Source organism: Pristis pectinata, chromosome 32 (assembly GCF_009764475.1).
Source record: "Pristis pectinata isolate sPriPec2 chromosome 32, sPriPec2.1.pri, whole genome shotgun sequence".
Lineage (NCBI taxonomy): Eukaryota > Metazoa > Chordata > Chondrichthyes > Rhinopristiformes > Pristidae > Pristis > Pristis pectinata.
Window position 1 is genome coordinate 21,583,794 of NC_067436.1, and position 13,940 is coordinate 21,597,733.

At 43.6% G+C, this 13,940-nt stretch overlaps 1 protein-coding gene across 3 annotated transcripts in view; it reads right to left on the reverse strand.

The window, feature by feature from the left end:
* The window catches only part of otud7a (OTU deubiquitinase 7A), a 183,858-nt gene that overhangs the window by 81,833 nt on the left and 88,085 nt on the right, over nucleotides 1–13,940 (reverse strand). For 2 of the 3 annotated variants that reach the window (XM_052042643.1, XM_052042641.1), the window contains exon 1: nucleotides 451–592. The exons of the other annotated variant lie outside the window; for it this stretch is intronic. In XM_052042643.1, the coding sequence (XP_051898603.1) occupies nucleotides 451–500 (50 nt within the window). In that variant the 5' untranslated portion in view covers nucleotides 501–592. Of the gene's footprint in view, nucleotides 1–450; nucleotides 593–13,940 lie in introns of those variants that run through there. 3 annotated transcript variants of the gene reach the window in all.

Genomic DNA, 13,940 nt, shown 5'->3' on the forward strand with positions numbered 1-13,940 from the left:
CTATTCTCTAACTCTTAATAGCTATCAAAGCATTACAACTATTCTAAGGATCAGTTATTTGCCATCCACCCAGCTATTTTTGTGTTGCTAATTTTATGTAACAGGTTCAAAGGGAATAGAGCTCATGAGTAAAACACTTGTCACTTGAAAACCTGCCAGCTCTCTCAGAAAATTCTTGAACTAATTATCACAATTGACTGGTGACACAGTAATGTTCCGGTTGCAAACCTCAGGCAATGAAGAAATCTCAGCTGTGCCAATCGCAGAATGTGTTAATTAGATTAATTTCTTTAAATACACATGGCTGCAATCTACTTCCACATCCTAGTTCTGCAGCCATGTACATTCCAGCATTATTGTGTAGATGCAACATTTAAATGTGTAAAAGTGCATTTCTTTCTGCTTCAAACAGAACCATATCTATGCAATCCCCCTCCCCATTTTACTTACCTACCAACCAGAAGATTCAAAGGCATGTTGGAACAGGACTCAAACTCCATAACCACATGTAATATCACATCCCCATTGAGGGCAAGGCCAAGCCTCAAACTACTGCAGCAAATGGGAGCTATTTATGGTGAAGAAAATAAAAGGATTGGGAATACCACAACAGATGCTACTCTTTACCTACAAGATGAGGAAAGCAAGAAACACAGGAATGAACTAAATCCAAATGGAACAGATGGAAACCAGCATGCTAATCCATCCTTTCTTTATACAGGGAAGGCGTTTCACACTGAGAGCAAGCCATGTGTACCCTATTTTTCTTAGAACAATTTTAAAATAATGCTATTTTCCAACCCAAGAAGTTCATAAGCGCACCATTTGCTCCATAAATCTAAATTCAGACCTGAAGACTGCAGTCCCTTAAATCTTTAAGCACATTGGAAAAATAAAGTTATCCTCCACCCCCGAACAACCAAAATACCCACTGTCCTGGGTGAAATGACTACTGGGACTAAAATCAAGATATTGAACCCCGCTGTTTTAAGATACCTTTTGCAAGATAAGAATTTTTATTTCAGAGCAAATGATGTTGCATCAGTTAGTTACACGAGGACAGCAACATAATTCAGCACCAAAGGAAATGAACAGCCGCAGTGTAAACTAAGGAAAGGAAACTACTGAATCAGCCAATTCAGTGCACTGCAGATGTAAGCACTTAGTGGCTTATATGTAGCCTTTTCCTTCTGGCATCTGAAGATTGGATCACTCTTCTTGTTGGCAGAAATCCAACCTCTTTCATAAAATGTGCATACATAATAGTTTTAAGGCTCAATACATTTTATTCTGGTTCAATCCATATGAACCATAACTGAATTATGCAGGAACCTACTCTATGGTGTCTCCAAACACATTGCTCTTGCTGGCATCTGGATTACTCTGCCATAAACCAAAAGAAAGCACATTAGTCTGTCCAAAGCAGGACACACAATTGAATATTCTGCAAAGTGTTATTGTAGACTAACATCATGTTAGTCTCTACAGCAAGGGGATTGGCGCCCTGGTGAGGCCACATCTGCAATATTGTCCCGATGCAGGATTTTGACTCAAACTATCAACAATTCCTTTCCTCCTACCCACCGAGTTCCTCCAGCAGATTGTTACTCCAGAGTCCAGCATCTGCAGTCTCGTGTGTCTCGAGAATATTGTCCACAGGTCTGGTCCCTTTCTAAGGAAGGATATATGTGGAAGAGAGGAAGTGCAGCAAAGGTCACAATATGGATTCTTGGGAAATGTTGCACAAGCAGAGGTTAAGCCAATTCTGTCCTCTGGAGGTTTAGAAGAATGAGAGAGGACCTTATTGAATTGTTCAGAGCTTGAAAGGATAGTTGCAGAGCAGATGGTTCTCCTGATTGCAGTGTCCTGAACAGGAATCAATCCCAGTAGTCAGCCATTCAGGACTGAGAAGATCACAACACAAGAAAATATCAGGAGTAGACCACTTGATCCCTCAAGTCTGCTCCACCACTCAATATGATCATGGCTGACCTATGCTGCCCTCAACCCCTCTTCTGTGCCAGTTCCCCATAACCCTCAATTCCTTGATTTTATCTAACTCCATCTCAAATGTATCTAGTGATCTGGTTTCCATTATCCTCAGGGGCAGAGAATTCTAGAGATACACTACCCTGAGAGAAGAATTTTTTGCACAACTCAGTTTTACATGGCCAGCCCCTTATTTTGTAGCTATATTCCCTTGTTCATGACTCTTACATAAATGAAAACATCTTAACATCTATCCTGTCAAGCCTCTTAAGATCTAAATGTTTGAATATGGTCACCCCTCATTCTTCCAAATGCAAACTGTCTACCTTCTCTTGATCGGACAACCCTCTCATCCCAGCCTGGTGAATCTCCTTTGGACTACGTCTAATGCTCGTTTATCCTTTTTTGGGTTAGGGGACAAAAACTGTGCACACCATTCTAAGTGTGGCCTCACTAACACTCTGTACAACTCTAACAAAACCTCCTTATTGTTAAACTACAACCTCTTTGCAATAAAGAGCCAACATGCTATTTGCCTTCTTCATTACTTATTGGACCTACCTGTTAACTTTATGCAATTCATTAACGGGAACATTTAGATCCCTCTGAATTTCACACATTTGAAGTCTCTCTCCATTTAGATAACCTACCTTTTGATTCCTCTTACCAAAGTGCATGACCTCACACATCCCAACATCAGAGTCAGAGAGTAATACAGCATGGAAACTGGTCCTTCGGCCCAACTTGTCCATGCTGACCATGGTGCCCTCCAAGCTAATCCCGTTTACTCACGTCTGGCCCACATCCCTCCAAACCCCTCCTATCCATGTACTTATCCAAATGTCATTTAAAGGTCACATTGTACCTGCCTCAACCACTTTTTCTGGCAATTAATTCTATATACGCACCACCCTCTGCGTGAAGAAATTGCTCCAAGTCCCTTTTATATCTATCACCTCTCACCTTAAAACTATGTGCTCTAGTTTTTAAGTTCCTCTTCCCTGGGGGGAAAAGTGCACGGTCATCCTATCTATGCCCCTCAGGATTTTGTAAACCTCTCTAAGATCACCTGTCAATCTCCTGCGTTCCAAGGAATAAAGTCCTATCCTGCCCCTCCTCTCCCTATCTCTCAGACCTTGGCAACATCCTTGTAAATCTTCTCTGCACTCTTTCCAGTTTAATTATGCCTTTCTTAAAATAGGGTGAACAAAACTGTACACAATACTCCAAGTGCAGACTCACCAACGTCCCAGCTCCTGTACTCAATGCCCTCACTGATGAAGGCCAGCAGGCCAAGTGCCTTCTTCACCACCCTGTCAACCGGTGATGCCACTTCCAACAAATAATGTACTTATATTATCTGTGACACTGCTTTCAGTGAACAATGCACTTGCATTACACACTATTTCCCATGTTTTCTCCCAATTGCTCAGTCTATCTATATCCCTTTGCAGAATCACAATTTCCTCATCATAACATGTCCTTCCATCTATTTTCATATTATTGACAAACTAGAAACCTTGTATTTTGTTCTTTCCTCCCAGTCATTAATGTAAATTGAAGGACAAGAACCAATTCCTCGGGTACTCCACTAGTTACATCCCTCCAGCCCGAAAAGGACCATTTATTCCAACTCTGTTTTCTATGTGTCATTGGGTTTTCAATCCATGCTAACACATTTCCTCCACCACTTTGGTTTCTTAATTTATGCACCAGCCTCTTATGTGGCACTTTGTCAAGTGGCTTTTGGAAATCTAAATACATTACATCAACAGATTCCCCTCTATCAAATTTCCCTGTCAATTCTTTAAAGAATTTCAGCAAATTTATCAAATATGATTTACCTTTCATAAAACACATTGACTAGGTTTGATTATATTTTCTTAATGGTTAGTTATTTCCTCCTTGACCACTGACTCTAGTGTTCTTACAACAATAGATGTAAACTAACTGGCTTATAGTTCCCCTCCTTCTGTCTTCTTCCCTTGTTAAGCAAGGGAGTCACATTGACTGTTTTCCAATCTTCAGGTGCTCTCCCTGAATTTAGCAAGTTCTGAAAAATTTCAACCAATGGGTCCACCATCTCTGCAGCCACTTCCTTTAAGTCCCTTGGATGCAAGCCATCTGATCCCAGTGATTTATCTGCCTTTTGCCCTACAAGTTTCTCTAATATCTTATCCCTTGTGATTGGGATTTTTACAAGATCATTCCTGTTTCTTTTTAAAAGAGCTCATCTGTTATCTTGGGGACATTTGTAGTGTCCTCCACGGTGAATACTGATGCAAAAAAAACTGATTTAACATATCAAAAAGCAGATGCAATTACAATACTTAAAAGACATTTGGACAGATACTTGGGTAGGAATTAAAATAGGGAAAAGGCTTTAATGTGGGCAAATGGGATCAGTGCACGTAGGCATCATGTTTGGCACTGATGAGTGGGCCGAAGGGCCCGTTTCTGTGCTATACAATTCTGTGACTCTATATCTGCTAATTGCTTCTCTTGTCATTACTTCACCATCCCAGATTTCCAGACGTCCGACATCAACCTCAGTTACCTTTTTTCTATTTACATATCCATAGAAACACTTCTTAAAATAAATTTCTTCAGCAAAATTATGACAAATCTTTGAAATTCACCATGTAAATGAGGGCTGAGGAGTACATCGCTGAGTATATTTAAGACAGACATTGATAGATCTTTACATATCAAGGGAATCGGGAATACAGGATTAGGGCATGAAAGTAAAACATCAGCCATGATCTAACTGAGCAGCAGAGCAAGCACAAGGGGCCAAATGGCCTACTCCTGTGACTTGCACAGTGCTGGTTTTATCAAAAAAATTATTAATTTTACTTTCTTTTAAATTTGAACCTGAACTTTATACTTAAATCTAATTTTACTTCTAATCTTTGAAAGAAATTATGCCCTGGCTTTTACTTAGTCTTTTGCACCTGAATTTTAGTTTTATTTATTTTTCTAGTGAAAGGCAGTCACTGGAGTAAATTCTTGGATTCTCAGGCAGCTTTTCCAAAATGCATATTTAAAATAACATCAACTGGGTCATGTGTCATTTAGCTCAGACTCACAAGAATGGTCAAGAAATAAGTACTCTGAAAGACAACTAAGTTTTATTCATCAGCTGCAGATTTTAAAATCTATGGACTGCTTAACGTGTGGTCTCATAGTGAATGTCAATCTTAATATAATTTCACTTTTCAAAAGAAATGTAATAGTCATAGAGCTGTACAGCACAGAAACAGGCCCTTCAGCACATATGTACATGCCGACCATGATGCCCATCTATGCTGATCCCATTTGCTGGCATTAAGCCATGTCCCCCTACTCCTTTCCTATCCATGTAAATGTCCAAATTCCCCTTTAACGTTGTCACTTTATCTACCTCTACCACCTCCCTCTGCATGGAAAGTCTTGCCCATCAGATCTCCTTTAAATTTCTCCCCCTCACCTTAAATCTATGCCCCCTAGTTTTAGATACCCCCACCCTGGGAAAAAGACTCCATCTATCTTAGCTATACCCCTCATAATTTTATAAACCTTGATATGGTCACCCCTCAGCCTCCTGAGCTCGTGCAGGAACAAACCTACCTCATCCAATCTATACTTTTAACCAAAGCCCTCCATTCTTGGTAACACAGTGGTGAATTTATTCTGCTCACTTTCAAGGGCTACCACATCCCTCTTGTCGCATGGTGACCAGAACTGCATACAACACTCCAAGTGTGGCCTAACCAATGTTTTGTACAGCTGCAACATCACTATTTTTCTAATTTCTAAAAATTCATAATGAAAAAATATGTAGAAAAGGAAGAAACAGTGTAAAAAACCTCCATATTCGTTGTCATTAAATTCAGTAGTGTAAACTTCTAATATAAAACACAAACAAACATACCACATTGCCACTCACTTGGCTCCCTGAGGTAATACCGCTTTCATTGTTCAAGTGGCTTTCCCACACAACTCTGCCCCTCCATGTGCAGTTGCCTAAACTGTGGTCCTTCCTTACAGAGCCTCAGCATTGGCTCCACTGAGCTTCACTGCATCCCTCAGCACGTACTCCTGCAGCCTTGTCGGCAGCATTCCCTTACAGACATCTCACTGTGCTGGAAGACCAACAAGTATCGGGCAGACCAAAGGGCAACCTTCACCGAGTTGATGACCTTCCAACAGCACTTAACATCAGTCTTGGTGTGTCCTCTGTTACGCAGCTGCTGGGGATGAACAGAGACACGGACCCTTGCATTAGTCTCCACATCCTCTCATCAAATCCACAGTCTGCAAAGAGGTAAGCAAGGTCTTGGTGCTCATTAGTCAGATCTGGTGATGAGGCGTTCTGCGAGATGGATTGGACCGTTTGCACCAGGAACAAACCCACAAAATCCATAGTGTCCCTGTTCCACAGTGTCTGCAGTGCATTCTGCGCTGACCACTGCCTGAGGGACTGATGGTCAAAGGTGTTTACTTGGAAAAACTTTTCCACAAAGGACAGGTAGTGCGGCAATGTCCAGCTGAGGAAGTAAAGGATTAAGAAATTGTGACCGCACATATAACTAATGAAAAAATACCACGCATGCATGCCCCTGACTCAAAACCAGGTGGTTGTCCTAAACAATGTGTGTGAGGTCTGTCTTAAAACAATAAGTGTGAGGTTTGTCTTAAACAATGAGTGTGATGGTTGCCTTTTATCTTAGGCTCCCCAACTGAAATAGGTGGAGCTGCATTGTTTAAGTGTGTGACAAGGACTGTATAAATTGATGCCTGCCCCTCTGTATTGTGGAGACCTCCGATAAAGAGTCTACATGAGAGTCAGGAGAATTCTCCCTGGCAGTATACTGCTAATAAACGCGTTTCAACAGAATTAATCTGTGGCACTGTGTGATTTTGCAGCAGGCAGGAGTGGGTACTTAAAATTGGGATAACACAGCTGACTGCGACGTCGCGCAGTAAGGGGGCCAGGCCTATCTTCCGCAACACCAGGGATGGGTAGTACTGACGCTTGTAGTGACACTTGGTGCCCACTTTATTTGGGTCCACACACCACCTGATACACCCACACGTGAAGGCGGTCATCAGGATGAGGGCAACATTGGGTATACTTTTACCCCCATTTTCTGGGGACTTGTGCAGCGTGACCCGTCGAACTCCCTCCATCTTGGACCCCCAGAAAAACTGGAAGACGTCCCATGTGATTACCGAGGCAGAGGAGTGAGGAATAGGCCACACCTGCACCAAGTACAGTAGCCCCAAGAGCACATCGCACCTGATGACCAAGTTTTTCCCAATTACTGACAGAGAACACCATTTCCACAAACCAAATTTTTGTTTTACCTTCCCAATCCGCTCCAGCCAATTCTTGTTACACGCCTCAGCCCCTCCAAACCAGATCCCCAGCACCTTCAGGTAGTCAGACTTGACTGTGAGGGGACATTGGATCGGTAGGGCCAATTGCCAAAGAGCATGACCTCACTCTTCCTGCAGTTGACTCTGGCCCCCGATGCCAACTTGAACTGTTCATAGATGCTGATCAATCTGCGAACTGTCCATGGATCTGAGCAGAAGATGGCAACATCATCCATGTACAGGGAGGTTTTGACTTGTGTGCCTCCACTGCTTAGCAACGTCACCCTCTTATGCTCACGTCCTTCCTGCTGGTGTCGGCAAAGGATTCTATGCAGCACACAAACAACATGGGAGAGTGGACAACCCTGCCTGACTCCAGACTCGATGAGGAAACCATCTGTCTCCCACCCATTGGTTTGAACTGCACTACGGATATCTCTATGAAGCAGTTGGATCCAATTTCTGATTCCCTCCCCAAAACCCATTGTGGAGAGCACGTCCATCATGCTTGTGTGTGTGATATCCTGTCAAAGGCTTTCTCCTGGTCCAAGCTGACCAGGCAGGTATCCACCCCTCTGTCCTGCATGTAGGCAATGGTGTCCCTGAGTAGCACATGGCTGTCAGAGATTTTCCTGCTAGGTACAGTACAGGTTTGGTCTAGGTGGATCACCTGTCCCAGAGCAGACTTGACCCAGTTGGCAATGGCCTTCGACAGGATCTTATAGTCCACATTCAACAGTGAAATGGGTCTCCAATTTCTGATGTCCTCCATCTTCCCCTTCTGCTTGTTGATGAGGGTAACAATGCCCTTCCTCATGGAGTCTGACATTCGACCTGCCAAAAGCATAGCAATATACACTTCCAGCAGGTCCGGGCCCATCCAGTCCCACAGAGCCGAATATGACTCTGCTGGTAAGTCATCACTTCCAGGAGTTTTAATCGTGCCAAGGGAATGGATGGAGCCAGTCAGCTCCTCCAGGTCCAGTGGCTGATCCAGACTCTCCTGTTTGCTATCTTCAGTGATAGAGGACAGGAAGTTCAGGTGGTCTGTCTATGAGGATGTTACTGAGCAATCCTCTTCCTTAAGGCTGAGGATCACAGAGCTCCCCGTGTGAACATTTTGGAAGAAGAAGCGTGAGCACGTCTCACTCTGTTCCACAAAGCTGGATCTGAAGATGATCTTTGAGGATTCGGAGGCAAAGAGCGCAGCCTGACAGCTCTTCACCTCTCAGAGTTCCTCTCTCACAACCACCCCCTTTGACTGCAGAAGGAGAAGTTGCTGTCTGTCTGTAATTGGCACAATTCCCTCTGACTCTGTCTTGCTTTCTGAACACCTTTGAGGATGAAGAACCTCTTGATGTTCTCCTTGGTTACTTCCCACCAGTGAATCGGAGAGTTAAAGAGGGGCTTCAGTGTTCTCTTGTCAGCAGCTTGATATTCAAATTCCACTTCCCCCTGCCTGCCTTCTGGTCCTCCTGTAGGTGACAGGAGGCTTAAAGGAGGCTGTGATCAGAGAAGAACTCCGGTGTGACAACAGTGTATCTGACCGTGACTGCTTTTGATGTGAAGAGAAAGTCTATCCGGGACCGCACTGAGCTGCCCGTTCTGGTCCAAGTGTATTCCAGCTGTGCTCCACCTGCGTCACACAACTTTGCATCTTTAACCGTTTCCATCAGGAGTCTGGAGGTGCTGTCCAGTCTCCTTTCGGCACTGCCGGATCGTCCAGTTGCATCAATGATGCAGTTGAAGTGACCAGCAAGACTGGTAGGGACGTTGCCAGCTGCGGCGGGAGCTGCTGGAGGACAGCGAGCCATTCGATCAGCACGGGTGAAGCATACACATTGATTAGCTGGAGCAGAGTGCCATGGTAATTTACGTCTGCCACAAGAAGCTGCACCCCACCACTGCTTTTTTGACTTCAGTGACTGAGAAGTTGCCTCCCCGCAGAAGAATACCCAGGCTGGATATGTGACATGACATCCCAACTGTTCTACTCAATGCCTCTGCCGACGAAAACAAGCACGCCCAATAACTTATCTATCCATTTTAAGGGAACTATGAACTTGCACCCCAAAGTTTCTCTGTACATCAACACTCACAAGGTCCCTGCCCATAATCAAGAACAATATTTTATTCTTTACTGGAAGAATCCTACGCACTGAGCAGAGAAATGTTTGCATTCAGGAAATGACTGACTCTTAAAATCTGAAGATATAGATGAGGGAACTTTGTGATGGTAATGCCACTGAATGTCAAGGATTGGTGCTAAAGCTCTCCCATCTATATGGTCATTATCTGGCATTTCTGTAGCATGAAGTGACTTAGCAAGCCATATCTGAATGTCATCTTGGATTTATTGTAAGGCGGCAAAGTCTGCTTCATCTATTTGAGTTACAAGTGGATAGAACATGGTACAATCTGTGAATACCCCTCCTTCTGATATTATGATTGAAAAAGGTTATTTAGTTGCATCCGTCCTTTATAGAAAAGTTTGTGAAGAAAATCAGGCAGTCTGCACGGAATACCTTGGAGGACCTGTAGTATAAGGAGAGAGTGGATCCTCTCAGTGGATGCCCTGCACAGACAGTGGAAGTCATTTGGCAGAATTCCTTCTCATCCAAACTCTTAAACATGCACCAGACCTTTTTGGGCAGCAAGTAGGTTTGTCCTTTCGACACAGCCAAAGCCCTAACCTGAATACACCTCAAGTGGCAGTACAAGGTATAACTGCTTTTTCATTTATTGGTTCATCCATCAGGTGAATATGTGTTTTCTCATTGGTTGATTTTGCCACAGGTATCCAATAGGTTTTCTGATTGGACTATTATTATCCAAGTTCCACCTCTTATCTCGGGTATAAAAGGTGTTATTTTTTGTTAATCACTCTCTTGCTTATCTTGCTCTCTTGCCTCTCTCTCTCTCGCTCATCTTGCTCTCTCTCTTGTCCCCCTCCCCCAGCTCATTTTAGTTCCTTTTGTCTTGGCTCATCTCCGAGTAGTAAAGCTAGTGCCATGTGCTCTGTGACTGTTTCTTTGTTTTCCAATAAAAGTTTGTGAAGCACCAAGTCATTTTCAACTCATTCTTGGACTCCTGAAAGAACCTGCGGATTCGAAAATAACCGGATCTGACAGGCAGCTAGTGGATTTGTCCTTTCGACACTGCCAGAGTGTCAAGGTGGTGATGAGACAGACATCCAAAACCTTATGGACCCTTTGTTAGGTAATGAACCAATACCAATCTGGAATATAATGTGCAGGTCTGCTCTCTCTTCCTCAGGACACTTGCAACAGAAGTGCAACAAAGGAGTTTCTAAGCAGACTGTTCCTATATGGATCCAGGATGACCAAAACGGAACACAATATTCCAAATGCAGCCACACCAACATCTTGTACAACTACAACATAACATCCCAACTTCTATACTCAATGCCCCAACTTATGAAGGCCAACATGCCAAAAGCCTTCTTCAACACCGTCTACCTGCAACACCACTTTCAGGGAACCATGTACTTGAAACACCTCGCACTTATCCGATTAAACTCCATTTGCCATTCATCAGCCCACTTATCCAGCTGATCAAGATCCTTCTCTAAATCCTGATAATCATCTTCACTGTCTACAGCACCACCTATTGTAGTGTCATCTGCAAACTTACAAACCACACCTTGTACATTCTCAACCAAAGCATTGATATAGATGAAAAATTATAACAGGCCTAGCACCAACCCCTGGGGAACACAACTAGTCGTGGGCCTCCTGTCCGAAAAGCAGCCTTCCACCATCGCCCTCTGCTTCCTACCAGCAAGGCAATTCTGTATCCAATTAACTTGCTCTCCCTGGATCCCATACAATATAACTTTCCACAGCAGTCTACCATGCAGAACGTTATCAAAGGCCTCACTGAGGTCCATACAGACTATGTCTACTGCCCTGCCCTCATTGACTTTCTTGGTTCCTTCTTCAAAAACCTCAATCAAATTCATGAGACATGATTTCCCATACACAAAGCCATGCTAACTATCCCTGACCAACTCGTCTTTCCAAAAGCTTGTGGAACTTATCCTTCAGAATTCCCTCCAGTAACTAACTAACTTACATAACTAGGGCTGTGGATCGGGCTTTGAACTAAATAGTAGGGGGGTGGGTGCAACAGATTGGAAAAGTATGGACAAAGTAAAAGGGAAGCAGAGTGCAGGAGAGGTTACTGAAGTCTCCAAAATAAAAAAATAAGACTGGAAGTTTAGAAAGGGATAACAATTTAACTTCAGGCAACATGGAGACAAACTTGAGAAGAGGGGTGGTGTATGCAGGACTGAAGGTGTCATATTTGAATACTCACAGTATACGAAACAAGGTAGGTGAGTTTAAAGTGCAGTTAGAAAGTGGCAGGTATGACATTGTGTACATCACAGAGTCGTGGTTGAAAGAAGATCATAGCTGGGAGCTAAACATCCAAGGATACACATCCCATCAAAAAGATAGGTGGGCAGAGGGGGTGGGGTGGCTCTGTTGGTAAAAAAAAATGAAATCAGATCCTTAGCAAGAAGTGACATAAGATCAGAAGATGTAGAACCTTGTGACTAGAGTTAAGAAACTGCAAGGTAAAAAGACCCTGATGGGAGTTAAATACAGGCCTCCAAATATTAGCCAGGATGTGGGGTGAATTACAACAAAAGATAGAAAAGGCATGCAAGAAAGGCAATGTTACAGTAGTCATGGGGGAAACACAACTAGTCAATATGCAGGTAGATTAGGAAAATCAGGGTGGCACTGGATCCCAAGAAAAGGAATTTGTAGAATGCCCACCAGATGGCTTTTTAGAGCAGCTTGTGATCGAGCCAACTAGGAAAAAGCCAATTCTGCATTTAGTGTTGTGCAATGAACCAGATTTGATTAGGGAGTTTAAAGTGAAGGATCCCAAAGGAGGCAGTGATCATAATATGATAGAGTTCACACTGCAGTTTGAGAAGGATAAGCTAAATCAGATGTATCAGTATTACAGTTAAACATAGAACACTACAGCAGATTGGTTTGTAAGACAAGCTTTTCACTGTACCTCGGTACAAGTTACAATAATAAACCAATACAGGCCCTTCGGCCCACAATGTTGTGTCAACATTTTATCCTGCTCTGAGATCCATCCAACCCTTCTCTCCCACATCGTCCCCCATTTCTCCATCATTCATGTGTCTAAGAGTCTCTTAAATGTCCCTAATGTATCTGCCTCCACAACCTCTGCCGGCAGTGCGTTCCATGCACCCACCACTCTCTGTGTAAAAAAAAACTTACCCCTGACATCCCCATTTTCCTTTCCTCCAGTCACCTTAAAATTATGTCCCCTTGTGTTAGCCATTGTTGCACTGGGAAAAAGTCTCTGACTGTCCACTCGATCTATACCTCTTACCATCTTGTACACCTCTATCAAGTCACCTCTCATCCTTCTCCTCTCCAAAGAGGAAAGCCCTAGCTCGCTCAACCTATCCTCATAATCCATGCTCTCCCATCCAGGCAACATCCTGGTAAATCTCCTCTGCACCCTCTCTAAAGCTTCCACATCCTTCCTATCATGAGACGACCAGAACTGAACACAATACTTTAAGTGCGATAGAACTAGAGTTGTTTCGAGCTGCAACATCACCTCATGGCTCTTGAACTCAATACCCCGACTAATGAAGGCCAACACACCATACGCCTTCTTAACAACCCTATCGAACTACGCGGCAACCTTGAGGGATCTATGGATGTGGACCCAAAGATCCCTCTGTTCCTCCACACTGCTAAGAGTCCTGCCATTAACCTTGTATTCTGCCTTCAAATTCGATCTCCCGAAGTGTATCACTTCACACTTATCCGGGTTGAACTCCATCTGACACTTCCCAGCCCAGGTCTGCATTCTATCAATATCCTGTTGTAATCTACAGCAACCTTCTACACTATCCACAGCACCATCAACCTTTGTATCATCAGCAAACTTACTAACCCACGCTTCCACATCCTCATCCAAGTCATTTATAAAAATCACAAAGAGCAGGGGTCCCAGAATAGATCCCTGTGGAACACCACTGGTCACCGACCTCCAGGCAGAACACGCTCCATCTACCACCATCACCACCTGTCTTATATGGGTGAGCGAATTCTGAATCCATATACTCAAGCGTACCCGGATCCCATGCTCCTGACTTTCAGAATGAGCCTTCCATGAGGGACCTCATCAAACACCTTACTAAAATCCATGTACATGACATGCACTGCTCTACCTTCATCAACGTGCTTTGTCACATCCTCAAAGAATTCAATCAGGATCGTGAGGCACGACCTGCCCCTCACAAAGCCACGCTGACTGTCCCTAATCAGCCTATGCTTCTCTAAATGCCCATAAATCCTGTCTCTGAGAATCTTCCCCAGTAATTTGCCCACCACTGAAGACTCACTGGTCTGAAGTTCCCTACTCCCTTTCTTAAACAAAGGAACAACATTTGCCACCCTCCAACCATCTGGCACTACTCCTGTGGCCAGTGAGGATGCAAAGATCATCGCCAAAGGCACAGCAATCTCTTCCCTCGCTTCCCCTAATAACCTTGGATATATCCC